Source organism: Salmo salar, chromosome 11 (assembly GCF_965601325.2).
Source record: "Salmo salar chromosome 11, fSalSal1, whole genome shotgun sequence".
NCBI lineage: Eukaryota > Metazoa > Chordata > Actinopteri > Salmoniformes > Salmonidae > Salmo > Salmo salar.
The window spans coordinates 91,863,910-91,880,997 of record NC_138301.1 but is presented as its reverse complement, the minus strand read 5'-3'; the positions used below and the strand labels follow the sequence as shown (position 1 = coordinate 91,880,997).

At 44.9% G+C, this 17,088-nt stretch overlaps 1 protein-coding gene across 1 annotated transcript in view; it reads left to right on the top strand.

Annotated features, from left to right (window-relative positions):
• The first annotated feature begins 7,175 nt into the window (after positions 1–7,175).
• LOC106563116 (breakpoint cluster region protein) overlaps positions 7,176–17,088 on the top strand; it is a 135,035-nt gene continuing 125,122 nt past the window's right edge. The window contains exon 1 of the mRNA XM_045689934.2: positions 7,176–9,419. Within this exon, the coding sequence (XP_045545890.2) occupies positions 7,916–9,419 (1,504 nt within the window). The 5' untranslated portion in view covers positions 7,176–7,915. The remainder of the gene's footprint in view (positions 9,420–17,088) is intronic.

The window sequence follows — 17,088 nt, the reverse complement described above, 5'->3', positions numbered from 1 at the left end:
TGTGTTTTTGTCTTTCTTTACCAGGACTAAGCTAATGGTGTCTAGATCATTTCTATACAGTGTGGTTTTTGGATGGGCACCTACTTGAATATAGATAATGTACCAAGTCTTTGAATGCTTCATGCTTATTGGTCGCGACGTGGTTGTCAGGATGTGTTTATACAGAACTCTGATCTAGAGTATTTTTCTCCCCTCTGGGGGGCTTACAAGTCTGAAAGGTGCCGTATACTTTTAGAGTAGGAGTCCATACGATCACGTTATCGGCTTATTAAATGGGTCTGATTTTCAGCAATCCAACGTAAGAACTTCCCTCTGTGTGAAGCATGTCTTTTGGTAGAGGCCTTGGTTTGATTGCACTGTGTGTGTTCTTTAACAACTGCTTTCTCCTTCAATGCCTTCCACTGGCTTCCCTTTCACTAGTGAGTATTACATTCCTCCTCCACATTCCTTAACACACCAATCGCTTATACCAACAATTGATAACAGAACTGACTTAGCTATAAAACTTTGATTAACTGCAGGCATCAGCATATATTTAGCATTAGATGATTGACTTTGACCAGCTGAGCCCATCAGATCAATCCATTTCTGCTGTTGTCATTTTGAGAGTTGTCCATCTGGTGCTCAGGCAGCTCTGCTGTCACTGCAACTTGATGATGGCTAGGGCTGCCGCTCATCAGATTGAATTAACTTGTCTCTGACTGGCTATAGACTCAGGATGGGCTTTTTGACTGTAAGGCTAAAACGTTTTCTTTTTTTGTAATTTATTGCACACTTAAAAACAGGCCTGATTGGCTGCTGATGTTGCGCATAGAAGTCTGATTCAGTTGGTTGTGGTTGATATTGAATCGACTCTATTTCAAATTTATATCATAAATCTAGTATGTCACCATTCTTTTAACGGACTTTACCTGAGAACATCTTTTTGTTTTCTTGCACATGAACACTTTTGCACCTTAAGCTTATGCTCCCACACAATCACAGATATCAGTGTGGGTGTCTAGTGTTGTCTGCAAGAAAATAATACTGTGCTGTACATTGTCTTTTGGAAATCCAAATAAGAAATTGTTTTTTAAATGTTTTATTTTCTGTGCTGATATTTGTACTCATCATATTTTCTTTCTCTACAGGTGAGGATTAAAGCCTACCATTCCATCTAGTCTGATAGTATATTTGCAGAGACTAACTGTCCTGTCCAGCATGTGTCCTGGGTAGCATCGCACCTCCGATATCATGACTCGTATTGTATGTGTAACCTGTGCAGACATGGGTACAATGCATTTACAGTATATTCACAATTTATTATGAAAAAGATGACCAAGTAGTAAGTGGAATGAGATGGTATAGGAATGTGGGGGAGGGTTAAAATGGTTCGAGTGTTTTTCTTTACATTAATGTTAGACTGGGGAGAGATGCCATTTGGATTCTTCTATACAGGGAAGCCTTCCATGTCCCTGACATTCCCACCTGCATGAAGAACCTTCTTCCCACCTTCAAGATTTCACATCGTAGTTTTCTCTCCATGTACAATACATAGTAGTGCATGCCCTTCACCTGTAAGTAGCCATGTAATGTATCTACATTTCTATAGTAAAATAATATCGTGCAATTCTGCTTGACATATTAGATTTATTTTAGAGACCTATACTACAGTATCACAAATACTATTTGTGTTTTATCACTGATCAAAAATATTTCTCAATGACATTGTTTGGGATTTTGCACAATATTGGTCCGGGAGATACTGAGGTCTGCTGAGTGAACCGTAACAATATAACCACTCGACTACTGACTCTTAGTTGTGGCTCGTGACAAACAGAAGACAAGACAGTGACTTTGATTTATTAGTGACTTGCAATATAGCTGTGGCCTATACATGTTGAAAAAAAAATGTCCCTTTTTGTCTTAGCAATGCCATGCAAGTTATTGAAGCTGCAGTTAAACTGTGATGCCTCTATCTGCTAAGAGCTGTTTTAACTATGTTGAAACCCATGAACATTGTAAATATGACTGATCATTATCTGCACAAAATGATTGTAACATGCATCACAGGTTGGTTTCTGTCTAATAAACCACTGAAACCATTTATCGGGGTCAATCCTTGTCTTGTAGCCGGAGTGTCGGTCTGTGATACAACTTGCTTTCACTCATTGCCAAATCTGCGATCAGGCTGTGTGTCTTGATGGATGGATGTATTATTGTTCACATATCAGCTATTATGGGAAAAATACAAAATTAAATTGGGAATAGAAAGCTACTTTACTACTACTGTACTCCTATGTTTACCTTAAATATAAACGCAATATTTTTTTTACTGAGTTACAGTTCATATAAGAAAATCAGTCAATTGAAGTAAATAAATTAGGCCAGAATCTATGGATTTCACATGACAAGGAATACAGATATGCATCTGTTGGTCACAGATACCTTAAAAGGTAGGGGCGTAGATCAGAAAACAGTATCTGGTGTGACCATTTTCCTCATGCAGCGCAACAAATTTATTTTGCATGGAGTTGATCAGGCCTGTGAATGTTGTCCCACTCCTCTTCAATGGCTGCGAAGTTGCTGAATATTGGCAGGAGCTGGAACACAATGTTGTAGAAGTTAAACCAGAGCATACAAAATATGCTCAATGGGTGACCATGTCTGGTGAGTATGCAGGCCATGGAAGAACTGGGACATTTTCAGCTTCCAGGAATTGTGTACAGATCCTTGTGACATGGGGCCGTGCATTATCATGCTGAAACATGAGGTGATGGCGGCAGATGAATGGCACGACACTGGGCCTCAGGATTTCATCACAGTATCTCTGTCCATTCAAATTGCCATCAATAAAATGCAATTGTGTTTGTTGTCCGTGGCTTATGCCTGCCCATACCATAACCCCACCTCCACCATGGGGCACTCTGTTCACAACGTTGACATCAGCAAACGGCTTGCCAACACACCATACACGGGGTCTGCGGTTGTGAGGCCGGTTGGACGTACTGCCAAATTCTCTAAAATAAAGTTGGAGGTGACTTACGGTAGAAAAATGTACATTCAATTCTATGGCAACAGCTCTGGTGGACATTCCTGCAGTCCGCATGCCAACCTTGCGCTCCCTCAACTTCAGACATCTGTGGCATTGTGTTATGTGACAAAACTGCGGACTTTAGAGTGACCTTTTATTTTCCATGTAATGATCAGCGCCGATTTTAGCATGCAAATCTTGGTGGGGCAAAAAAAGATATGTATATGCATGCCAGCAAAGCCACAAAACTAAACAATACATTAATTGCACTATATAACGGTGACAAACGGTTAGGTCCTACATAAAGCTGACCCAACAGCAGAGTTTTATTTTCAGCACCATGGAGTGAATCCTTACCATCGCTACACCTGGCTAACAGCGGAGGCTTGTCTGGCAGCGATAAGTTCATTCAACCTAATTTAATGCCTTTTTAAAAACCATACCTGATATGGTTGACTTGCTTAAACAAATGTGGTTTCTACTGACAATTCAAATGTAAAAACTATGGCATAAGGGAACGATGAGAGGATCATTTATATTGACAATGAGTGAGCTAAGACAGATGTAGTCAAAAAAACGATTTGTTTTCTGCACTTTTGAAATTTACAGCGACAGAATTCAGAACATGGGCCATTCTTACAGTATTTTCGCTGTACACCAAGTCAGAACCTTGGGATAAATAAAGGGGGTATATAAGACGCCAGTGAAAGCTCTTACAATATTCAATGATGACATTTCTCTAAAACAGGCTATAGGCTACATGTGCACTGTCAAGTCAGAACAGTAAGCACATGGGCTACTAATAGCTTACTACACAACATACAATTAGTATTACTTTCTTAGCTACAGTATAGATATCTCCCTGGCATATTACATAATTTATGCAGCAACATACAGTACATTTTTGGACTCACCTTGTTGTGCTGAACAGGAAGGTGGCCCGGCACTTCTTGTGGGCAAATTTTGTCATGAAACTTTGTCATCAATGTCTGGCATTCTCTGGATTTATGGTGCTTTCAAGACAACTGGGAACTCTGGAAAAAAAACATGGTCGAATCATGTCAGTGATCTTCAGGTCGGAGCTCTAGAAAGAGGCCCGAGTTCTCGACTTGGAATTGCGAGTCCAAAACGTATTTTTCCTGTCAGAGCTAGTTTCCAGTTATGTTGAACTCACTAAAGTCTGAGTTTCCCGTTCTTTTGAACGCGGAAGAAGTCATGCTGTATTGACAGCATGGCCAATGTATTCAACCTTTTCTGGCCAATGGTGTTGCCTGTGAATGTTTATCCTTTTAATCTTGGAAAAGAGACCCTTAATCCCAGACTTGGACCACACACCCACTCCACCGAATAGCAGGCTAGTGATTGCTTTGCAACGCTTGCAGTTAGCCACTAATTTCTTCCAAACCACTTATTGTTGAATTTGCGATTTCCAACTTGTTGTATAATGTTTATGTCCAATGGCCGATGAGCACCGATATGTTTTATCTATAATTTCTCTTCATATGACAAGGATTGAAAAGGATTTGCCAGTAGATTGTCGACTTAACTCATGAGGATGATTGCTTGTCTAGCTTGCTAGCTAATATTTTGAAGTATGATGTTGACATGATCAGTCCAACCAAAGCAACGGGAGATATGTGATTTAACAATTTTATCTGTGGCCAATGACCTTGAACCTTCTTGGATGGGCACTTCTAACGTAAATCTATGGCAGCACCCAAGGGGCTTATACACTGCTCACAAAAATAAAGGGAACACTAAAATAACACATCCTAGATCTGAATGAATGAAATAATCTTATTAAATACTTTTTTCTTTACATAGTTGAATGTGCTGACAACAAAATCACACAAAAATAATCAATGGAAATCCAATTTATCAACCCATGGAGGTCTGGATTTGGAGTGACACTCAAAATTAAAGTGGAAAACCACACTACAGGCTGATCCAACTTTGATGTAATGTCCTTAAAACAAGTCAAAATGAGGCTCAGTAGTGTGTGTGGCCTCCACGTGCCTGTATGACCTCCCTACAATGCCTGGGCATGCTTCTGATGAGGTGGCGGATGGTCTCCTGAGGGATCTCCTCCCAGACCTAGACTAAAGCATCCGCCAACTCCTGGACAGTCTGTGGTGCAACGTGGCGTTGGTGGATGGAGCGAGACATGATGTCCCAGATGTGCTCAATTGGATTTAGGTCTGGGGAACGGGCGGGCCAGTCCATAGCATCAATGCCTTCCTCTTGCAGGAACTGCTGACACACTCCAGCCACATGAGGTCTAGCATTGTCTAGCATTAGGAGGAACCCAGGGCCAACCGCACCAGCATATGGTCTCACAAGGGGTCTGAGGATCTCATCTCGGCAGTCAGGCTACCTCTGGCGAGCACATGGAGGGCTGTGCGGCCCCCCAAAGAAATGCCACCCCACACCATGACTGACCCACCGCCAAACCAGTCATGCTGGAGGATGTTGCAGGCAGCAGAACGTTCTCCACAGCGTCTCCAGACGTGTGAACCTGCTTTCATCTGTGAAGAGCACAGGGCGCCAGTGGCGAATTTGCCAACCTTGGTATTCTCTGGCAAATGCCAAACGTCCTGCACGGTGTTGGGATGTAAGCACAACCCCCACCTGTGGACGTCGGGCCCTCATACCACCCTCATGGAGTCTGTTTCTGACCGTTTGAGCAGACACATGCACATTTGTGGCCTGCTGGAGGTCATTTTGCAGGGCTCTGGCAGTGCTCCTCCTGCTCCTCCTAGCAGGCGGAGCGGAGGTAGCGGTCCTGCTGCTGGGTTGTTGCCCTCCTACGGCCTCCTCCACGTCTCCTGATGTACTGGCCTGTCTCCTGGTAGCACCTCCATGCTCTGGACACTACGCTGACAGACACAGCAAACCTTCTTGCCACAGCTCGCATTGATGTGCCATCCTGGATGAGCTGCACTACCTGAGCCACTTGTGTGGGTTGTAGACTCCGTCTCATGCTACCACTAGAGTGAAAGCACCGCCAGCATTCAAAAGTGACCAAAACATCAGCCAGGAAGCATAGGAACTGGGAAGTGGTCTGTGGTCACCACCTTAAGAACCACTCCTTTATTGGGGGTGTCTTGCTAATTGCCTATAATTTCCACCTGTTGTCTATTCCATTTGCACAACAGCATGTGAAATGTATTGTCAATCAGTGTTGCTTCCTAAGTGGACAGTTTGATTTCACAGAAGTGTGATTGACTTGGAGTTACATTGTGTTGTTTAAGTGTTCCCTTTATTTTTTTGAGCAGTGTATTATCTAGCTCTCTCTGTAGATTTTGCGGTGACATAGTGTCCCATGAGTGACCGAACACTGAGCCAGTCACGGCACAACTAGAGAAGATTACCAACCCCTACACTCTGTATTTCCGCTGGCTGCCCCTCCACCACAGAAAGCACTGAGCTAGGCTGAAACACCTGCATTTTGGAGCTGCCTTACTCAAGAAAGCAAAGCGAAACCATGTTTGTATGAGGCTTTATTAACTCAATATATATATTTTTCACATTGTTTGCCAACTGATATGTGACACGTATTAATGCCAAAATAATGTAGAAACAGGCTAAACATGGTAAATGTCTTGAATATTTTATTTCAGCTCATGAAACATGGGACCAACCCTTTACATGTTGTGTTTATATTTTTGTTCGGTGTATATTGTGGATTTGAAGTGAGTATAATCATTAACCTACTACTGTATGCACTTTAGGTGAACAGCCACACGGTGGCAGTCTGGTGTCATTTCAGGAATTCCGACGCTCCCACAAGTATCACACCTGCACGGCAGTTTGATTTCAATCACTGTAGCCTATTATAATTGCCATTTCTTTGTCCAAATGAAGAGAGAACACAATAATATTTTTTAACACCACTTTCTACCATCCGAACTGCAATGCATAGAATATAGACTACATCCATGAGTCTCGACTATATATTATGCTTATAGGATTGACTGAAATATCAATAAATTATCCACCTCCGGAATAATGTATTATTATCTGAAAACGGAATAAGAATTGTTCTGTGGTATACTGTTGACTACATCCATGCCCTGTCTCTTTAATTGAACCGAAACCGTGTGTGGCCACTGTCAATCATTTTGCGTCTGGTCCCTCCCTTTCCTGCAGCCTCCGTCTCCAGTGCGAGATTGAGATGGGAACACGAAGCACAAGCACAGGAGAGGAACGGGGAATGTCTGGATAAACTGTACATTGACAAGGGACCCCGAAAACATGGGGTAACAAGGCAAAACAAATTATAATTAATTATCGATTTCGAATAGCAACAGGAGAAAATGAATTTTGTCGTGGGAAAATTCTAGAATTCTCGGGTTTCTCTCTTTTTATGCCATTCTCCTTGGACGCTGCTGGTACAAAGGGCTTGGAACAACTGGAGGCAATAATGGAACAGGGATGTTGTCATGTGAATGAACGAGGATCATCAATGATGGAATAAAGTGAATTGAATGAGAAAATGTAAAGTAAGTAGTTGGAGAGCCGTTATCACTTTCTCATCACACGGAAGATCCAGATCATCCGCTCAGGAGGACAGATGCTGTCATTGTGTCGAGACAGATTTTTTTTTCTCATTCTGCAAGTGGTCATTCAGGAATAATGCAGAGCAGGCGTTTGACTGGAAATACTTCTATTTCTATTGTTGACAATACAATATATTTTGTCTGCGAAATCTGTGAAGACGTGACAACAGTTAAATTGTCCGTTTTTGAACTGCTTTATCATACCATTAAAATGAATGGTTTTTTTCTATTGTAGATTCTCTAGGTACATTCCGATTTTCCCCCTGTTGGAAACTGGATGATAGGCGAGAAATACGGCTACTGGTGACATCACCCGGGTCAGATCTGTATTGCTATACAGTAAATGTCAACAATGGTGGAGCCGGTGGGATTTATTGAAGCGTGGAAAGCTCAGTTCCCCGAGTCAGACCCCCCAAAGATGGAGCTCAGGTCGGTGGGGGGCATCGAGCAGGAGCTGGAGAAGTGCAAAGCCTCCATCCGGCGGCTGGAGATGGAGGTGAACAAGGAGCGCTTCCGTATGATCTACCTGCAGACGCTGCTGGCCAAGGAGAGGAAGAGTTATGACCGCCAGCGCTGGGGTTTCAGGAAGGCCCAGATGAATGAGGGAGGGGACCAGGCAGGGCTGGGTGCTGAGTCTCAGCAGCCACACGTACAGGAACAAGGGGAGCGGAGCCGGTTCCAGTCGGTGGGGGAGGCCAGGTCCAAACAGAGACCCCCTACAGCCCGGAAGTCAGCCTCCCACGGTGACGAGCTGGAGCTCCAGTCTGCCTTCGAGGTGCCCCAGCAGGCAGAGCCCTGTGAGACAGACGGCCTCTCGCCCTCCAAACAGAAAGGGGGTATCTCCCCTCGCCGCCCAAACCCACCCTCAAACAAGGACCTACCGTCTGACCCCAATGACAAGCTTGGCATGGGGCTGGGGGTGGCAGCGCTGAGGTCCAACTTTGAGAGGATCAAGCGGGCCAACTCTCACTCTGCCGGGGATGCAGGGAAGAGCCAGGAGAAGCAGCAGCCCTTCTACACCAACATGGAGTTCCACCATGACAGGGGCCTGGTCAGGGTCAACGACCGAGACGTCTCTGACAAGATCAGCACCCTGGGCAGCCAGGCCATGCAGATGGAGCGCAAGAGGTCCCTGCACTCTCTGCCAGGCAACCTGGCCACTGTGGCAGGCGAGCTCCGCACCCGGCCTGTCTACAGGGGGCGCTCTACAGAGAGCACCTGTGGGTACGATGCTGAGTATGAGGACGGGGACCCCAACCCACGCCACCCCAAGACCAACGGGGGAAAACAGCCCCCTCCACCCCCATGGCAACCCTCTGACTTCCAGCCTTACACCAGCGTCTACGTGGGCGGGGTGATGATGGGCGAGGGCGGGGGGGATGGGAAAGGGGGCGTCACCATGAGGGACCACGTTGGAGACGAGCACCACCTGACCTGGCCCCGGCGCTCCTACTCTCCCGGGAGCTTTGAGGATGTGGGGGGCGGAGGCGGCGGCTACACACCAGACTGCAGCTCCAATGAGAACCTGACGTCCAGCGAGGAGGACTTCTCATCTGGCCAGTCCAGCCACGTGTCGCCCAGCCCCACCACGGCCTACCGCCGGCCTTTCAGGGAGAAGAGCCGCTCGCCCTCGCAGAACTCTCAGAACTCCCAGCATTCTATTGACAGCAGCAGCCCCCCCATGCCACAGTCCCAGAAGCGTCCCCACCGCCAGCAGGGCCACGTGGTCATGTCCGAAGCCACCATCGTGAGCGTCCGTAAGACCGGCCAGATCTGGCCCCCGCTCGACCCGGACACCACGCCGGCCAGCAGAGCCCCCCATGACAGCAGTTTCCATGGAGACCTGGGTGAGTGGCCGCCGCCCTCTCTAATCTTAGCTCTAGTTGCTGCTCAGTTCCTGTCTGGAGATTGAAGAGGCAGTCGCACGCTGACCGTTGCCTGGCAGGGTTGATTGACTGCCATGTAAGGAAGGAGTGAGAATGGGCATAGAGCCTTATCATCCACACTGGTAGGATTTAGAGCATCTAAATCAAATCCAACGGTTTCTATTTTTTTATTTGACTTAAATCTCACAACTGCAGGTCCTTGCATTGGTGCCGTTGATTCTCAGGTGTAGTTTCTGGTACTTGACATGTTCCTCGGCTAAAATGTCAGGTTTGACCTCTTGACTGAGACGACCCATAGAAACCCGACTAAGTGCCTGCACTGAGTGCTCTCTTCATTGCCTGTTCATTGCACGGTCATAGAGCCGCTAAGCCTTGTGAGACATGGGCTCCTCCTAAAAATAGCTGCACAATGAATTGTCAGCATTGTTTTCTTTTGTCTGTGTGAGCAGCTTTTCCCCTCATTCACTCTTCTCTCTCAGTGAATTCTGACACTCTTGTCTCCTCCCTCCCTTGTCTCTGAGCAAGGTACGTTCGTTGTGAGGGGTATTAGAGGGCTACATGAGCCTCACAGAGCAGATGTGTGTGTGTGTGTGTGTGTGTGTGTGTGTGTGTGTGTGTGTGTGTGTGTGTGTGTGTGTGTGTGTGTGTGTGTCTGCAAGCCGCAGCCAGCCAGGGGAGACAGAGGATCCATCCTAAATGACACCCTATTCCCTATGTAATGCACTACATTTGACCAGGGCTCATGGAACGCTAGTAAAAAGTAGAGCACTATATTAGGAAACGGGGTACCATTAGAAAGCAGGCAGAGAGAGGCTTCTGACTCAGCCCACGACTATTTCTGAAACCCAACCAGCTTTTTTCTAGAAGCTTTTACTGGAGTCCTAGACAAAGAAAGCTATATTTTCCCCCTCTCTCCCAAGCAATCAGCTTCAGTATCTTTAACCTGTTTGTAGCCTCGAGGCCCAGTTACTGCCCAGCTAACAGAGCAGGTTAGCGGTTAGCCGTTTGGCTTGGAGCTAGAGGCGTGGGCGCTATGCTTGGCGCTAGCTGCAGTGTTGTCTCCTTCTGGCCCGGTGTCCCTGGGCTTTCTGCTGACGAAGTGAGTGGCGTTTTAGCGCCTGCCCTCCCGCCGCAGCCCTGGCGGAGCAGACAGAGCTGCGGGCCATTGGCAGCGGGCGCCCTTTGCTGTGCCAGGATGAGCCCTGTGTGTGTGTGTGTGTGTGTGTGTGTGTGTGTGTGTGTGTGTGTGTGTGTGTGTGTGTGTGTGTGTGTGTGTGTGTGTGTGTGTGTGTGTGTGTGTGTGTGTGTGTGTGTGTGTGTGTGTGTGTGTGTGTGTGTGTGCAGAGAGGCAGATAAGACTGTCTTCTCTGATGGTGGTGGTGGGGGGGCAGCAGATGCACACTAACCCCTGTACTTAGGGTGTGGCGCCAAATCTGGCTTGCCTACTACCTACTTAAACTGAATACTGTGTGCTAATCGTACTATATACTTTTTAGAATGTACTGTTTAGTAAAAATGAATGCAGTAGGCTAAGCAACAAATATCTGCATACTAGGCTCCGCCTACTGAGAATTTGTTGACTCCTGCCATTTCGTACCTAGTTATGAGCGATTAGTGCTTTCTGAGGTCGGTTCGGTTTTAGTTCGATTACTAATAAATAATCACGGATTTTGGTTTATATTATTATTTTTTTATGCTGTAACACAGAATACAATTAAAACAATTAATAAAAGTCCCATGATGGTAGTGACTACCCATTTACCGTTTATTAACAATCATTTATTCACATCACTTTACTTTAATTCAATATTTCAGTTGTTGTGTATATTACATTTGTTTTATTTGATGACTTAATTTCATTCCAAGTCATCATCTCATCTCTATAGAGCTGCTGCCTATGCTGTCTGACAACAATCACTATTTTAGTCGTTCTTCAAAGTACAGTGCATTCGGAAAGTATTCAGACAGGGTTGTGCCTTTCCAAATCATGTCCAATCAACTGAATTTACCACAGGTGAACTCAAATGAAGTTGTAGAAGCATCTCAAGGATGATCAATGGAAACAGGATGCACCTGAGCTCAATTTCGAGTCTCATAGCAAAGAGTCTGAATACTTATGTAAATAAGGTATTTCAGTTTTTTTATTTTGTAGAAATGTCTCGTTCTTAACTGACTTGCCTTGTTAAATAAAAATGGGTGTTAATGGCAGAGCGGGGTCACTTACAGTGCCTTCAGAAAGTATTCACACCTTGACTTTTTACATATTTTGTTGTGTTACAGCCTGAATTTTAAATATATTCAATTGAGCTGTTGTGTCACTGACCTACACACAATACCCCATAATGTCAAAGTGGAATTATGTTTTTAGAAACTTAAATTAAAAGCGGAAATGTCTTGGGTCAATAAGTATTCAACCCTTTTGTTATGGAAAGCCTAAATAAGTTCAGGAGTAAAAATGTGTTTAACAAGTTACATAATACGTTGAATGGACTCTATGTGCAATAAGTGTTTAACATGATTTTAAAATGACTACCTCATCACTGTACCCCACATATACAATTATCTGTAAGGTCCCTCAGTCAAGCAGTGAATTTCAAACACAGATTCAACCACAAAGACCAAGAAGATTTTCCAATGGCTTGCAAAGAAGGGCACCTATTGATAGATAGGTAAAAATTACTTTGAGCATGGTGAGGTTCTTAATTACACTTTGGTTGGTGTATCAATACACCCAGTCACTACAAAGATACAGGCATCCTCCCTAACTCAGTTGCCGGAGAGAAAGGAAACCGCTCAGGGATTTTACCATGAGGCCAATGGTGACTTTAAAACAGTTACAGAGTTTAATGGCTGTGATAGAAAACTGAGGATGGATCAACATTGTACTTACTCCACAATACTATCTTAATGATAGTATCAAGGCACAAGGCGAGACCCACATGCAGACACAGGAGTCAGATGGTTGGAGTCTTACAATGTTTATTAATCCAAAGGGGCAGGCAAGAGAATGTCGTGGACAGGCAATAAGTTCAAAACCAGATCAGTCCAGGAGGTACAGAGTGGCAGACAGGCTCATGGTCAAGGCAGGCAGAATGGTCAGGCAGGCGGGTACACAGTTCAGAAACAGGCAAGGGTCAAAACCGGGAGGACTAGAAAAAGGAGAATGCAAAAAGTAGGAGAACAGGAAAACCGCTGGTTGACTTGGAAACATACAAGATGAACTGGTACAGGGATAAATACACTGGGGAAAATAAGCGACACCTGGAGGGGGTGGAGACAATCACAAGGACAGGTGAAACAGATCAGGGCGTGACTAAAGTAAAACTGCAAAGCATTTGGCAAAGAAGTGATCTATATGTCCTCAATACAAAGTGTTATGTTTGGGGGCAAATCCAACACATCACTGAGTAACACTCTTCATATTTTCAAGCATGGTGGTGGCTGCATCATGGTATGGGTATGCTTGTCATTGGCAAGGACTAGAGTGTTTTTTTATGATAGAAATAAACAGAATAGAGCTAAGCACAGACAAAATCCTAGAGGTAAAACTGGTTCAGTCTGTATTCCACCAGACATTGGAAGACAAATCCACCTTTCAGCAGGACAATAACCTAAAACACAAGGACAAAAATACACTGGAGTTGCTTACCAAGACGACATTGAATGTTTCTGAGTGGCCTAGTTACAGTTTTGACTTAAATCGGCTTGAAAATCTATGGCAAGACTTGAAAATGGCTGTCTAGCAATGATCAACAACCAACTTGACAGAGATTTAAAAATAAAAAATATAATAATGTACAAATATTGTGCAATCCAGGTGTGCAACACTCTTAGAGACTTACCCAGAAAGACTCACAGCTGTAATCACTGCCAAAGCTGATTCTAACATGTATTGACTCAGGGTTGTGAATACTTACAGTTGAAGTCGGAGGTTTACATGCACCTTAGCCAAATACATTTAAGCTCAGTTTTTCACAATTCCTGACATTTAATTCTAGTAAAAATTCCCTGTCTTAGGTCAGTTAGGATCACCACTTTATTTTAAGAATGTGAAATGTCAAAATAATAGTAGAGAGAATGATTTATTTCAGCTTTTATTTATTTCATCACATTCCCAGTGGGTCAGACGTTTACATACACTCAATTAGTATTTGGTAGGATTGCCTTTAAATTGTTTAACTTGGGTCAAACGTGTCAGGTAGCCTTCCACAAGCTTCCCACAATAAGTTGGGTGAATTTTGGCCCATTCCTCCTGACAGAGCTGGTGTAACTGAGTCAGGTTTGTAGGCTTCCTTGCTTGCACACGCTTTTTCAGTTCTGCCCACAGATTTTCTATAGGATGAGGTCAGGGCTTTGTGATGGCCACTCCAATACCTTGACTTTGTTGCCCTGAAGCCATTTTGCCACAACTTTGGAAGTATGCTTGGGGTCATTGTCCATTTGGATGACCCATTTGCGACCAAGCTTTAACTTCCTGACTGATGTCTTGAGATGTTGCTTTTCCTGCCTCATGATGCCATCTATTTTGTGAAGTGCACCAGCCCCTCCTGCAGCAAAGCACCCCCACAACATGATGTTGCCACCCTCGTGCTTCACAGTTGGGATGGTGTTCTTTGGCTTGCAAGCCTCCCCCTTTTTCCTCCAAACATAACGATGGTCATTATGGCCAAATTTTTGTTTCATCAGACCAGAGGACATTTCTCCAAAAAGTGCAGTCTTTGTCCCCATGTGCAGTTGCAAACTGTAGTCTGGCTTTTTTTATGGTGGTTTTGGAGCAGTGGCTTCTTCCTTGCTGAGCGGCCTTTCAGGTCATGTCGATATAGGACTCGTTTTACTGTGGATATAGATACTTTTGTACCGGTTACCTCCAGCATCTTCACAAGGTCCTTTGCTGTTGTTCTGGGATTGATTTGCACGTCTCACACCAAAGTACGAAGAGGAAGGGGAAGAGGAAGGGGTTGATGGTGAAGATGATGAGTACGGCTGAGGCAGATTGCAAGGCTGACTTGGGGTTTCTCACTTCACTGGTCAGGGATGGGGGTCTGTAGAGAGGCACAGATGGGACGAGCTCTCCCGTTGCGTAACAGAATACACACGCACAAACAAACACACTTACACAAACAAACACACACACACACACGCACATACTCTCACACATATCTTGGGGCTAATACGCTGTCAGCAGTGTGTGTGTGTGTTTGTGCCAAAGCGTACATGCATGTGTTGTGACCAGGTGGTGGATGCTGTTCGTACTGTATCTAGCTGGGCTGTTTGTACTGTATCTAGCTGGGCTGTTTGTACTGTATCTAGCTGGGCTGTTTGTACTGTAGCTAGCTGGGCTGTTTGTACTGTAGCTAGCTGGGCTGTTTGTACTGTATCTAGCTGGGCTGTTTGTACTGTAGCTAGCTGGGCTGTTTGTACTGTAGCTAGCTGGGCTGTTTGTTCGTACTGTAGCTAGCTGGGCTGTTTGTACTGTAGCTAGCTGGGCTGTTTGTACTGTAGCTAGCTGGGCTGTTTGTTCGTACTGTAGCTAGCTGGGCTGTTTGTTCGTACTGTATCTAGCTGGGCTGTTTGTACTGTAGCTAGCTGGGCTGTTTGTTCGTACTGTAGCTAGCTGGGCTGTTTGTACTGTAGCTAGCTGGGCTGTTTGTTTGTACTGTAGCTAGCTGGGCTGTTTGTTCGTACTGTAGCTAGCTGGGCTGTTTGTACTGTATCAAGCTGGGCTATTTGTACTGTATCTAGCTGGGCTGTTTGTACTGTAGCTAGCTGGGCTGTTTGTTCGTACTGTAGCTAGCTGGGCTGTTTGTACTGTAGCTAGCTGGGCTGTTTGTACTGTATCTAGCTGGGCTGTTTGTACTGTAGGTAGCTGGGCTGTTTGTACTGTAGCTAGCTGGGCTGTTTGTTTGTACTGTATCTAGCTGGGCTGTTTGCTCGTACTGTAGCTAGCTGGGCTGTTTGTTTGTACTGTATCTAGCTGGGCTGTTTGTTCGTACTGTAGCTAGCTGGGCTGTTTGTACTGTAGCTAGCTGGGCTGTTTGTTCGTACTGTAGCTAGCTGGGCTGTTTGTTCGTACTGTAGCTAGCTGGGCTGTTTGTTCGTACTGTAGCTAGCTGGGCTGTTTGTTCGTACTGTAGCTAGCTGGGCTGTTTGTTTGTACTGTATCAAGCTGGGCTGTTTGTTCGTACTGTAGCTAGCTGGGCTGTTTGTTCGTACTGTAGCTAGCTGGGCTGTTTGTTCGTACTGTAGCTAGCTGGGCTGTTTGTACTGTAGCTAGCTGGGCTGTTTGTTCGTACTGTAGCTTGCTGGGCTGTTTGTTCGTACTGTAGCTAGCTGGGCTGTTTGTTCGTACTGTAGCTAGCTGGGCTGTTTGTTCGTACTGTAGCTAGCTGGGCTGTTTGTTTGTACTGTATCTAGCTGGGCTGTTTGTTCGTACTGTAGCTAGCTGGGCTGTTTGTTCGTACTGTAGCTAGCTGGGCTGTTTGTTCGTACTGTAGCTAGCTGGGCTGTTTGTTCGTACTGTAGCTAGCTGGGCTGTTTGTTTGTACTGTAGCTTGCTGGGCTGTTTGTCCGTACTGTAGCTAGCTGGGCTGTTTGTTCGTAGGGAGAAGGTACTGTCTCTGTGGATGATTCAGCCCGTCTGCTAGCTAGGACTTCTCTCCCCCATCTCTTCTTCCTTTCCTACACTCCGTGATCGCTCTCTTCCCATGGTAGATGGTCTTGCTGTAAACAACAATAGTAATTGTTCGTTCATGACCCTTTGGCCTGTTGAAGTGGGTGTTGTTCAGGATGAACTGTATTCATGTTAGTCAATCCAAGATGGCTGCTTCTTTAGAGTGAGTGAGAGGAGAGCGAAAGAGGGGAAAGACAAAACATCTCCCTCTCAGTGCTGTCAAATACAAGCGTCATTCAATGGAGAAGTAACCAGGGGAAGCTTGGGCTGAAACGGAGCTTTGTCAGTGGAGCATCAGTAAAGCAGTGCCACTGAACAGATGATTGGATTGTTTACGTTCAGTTAGCTTTCTGACAGACCCACTTCCTCATGTACTACATGCATAGTCTGAAATAGACCTTCATCTTACTAGACAAGAATGGAAGGATATTTTCTTCCACAGCTAGCCACAGCGATTGACACTGAAAGGAAAGACTTACATTTCTGAAATATGGAACAGGAAAATTGGGACACACTGACTTAAACGCTGTCGAAAGAGAGGGGACAGAGATAGCCACATGGAAACTTAAGACTGAGAGAAGAATTTCAAGCTGAAAGCGCATGGAAGAGTTCAGGCGCGATAGAGAGAGCTCATAATCTTGGCCATAAGTAGGTGGGTTTTAAAAGGAGAGAAAGAGGGGTGCTCAAATGTAAGGATTATTTTAGGCAGCCTATGTTGGGTTTGTCCAATTCAAATGATCCTCTTTGGTGTACCGATGGCCTCTTAAGCTTTATATCATTATCTCTATGACCTATTTCACATGGGTCGGGGGTAAGCTGGTAAAACCTACATATTGGGTGGAATCGTTTAGGCAATCATTCTCATTATTTAACATGTTTATTGCCATTATATTAACCATCTTATTGCCATTTAGTCTATGTGTTAGCCTTATGTGTCAGGCTTTGTCATGTTGATTTGTC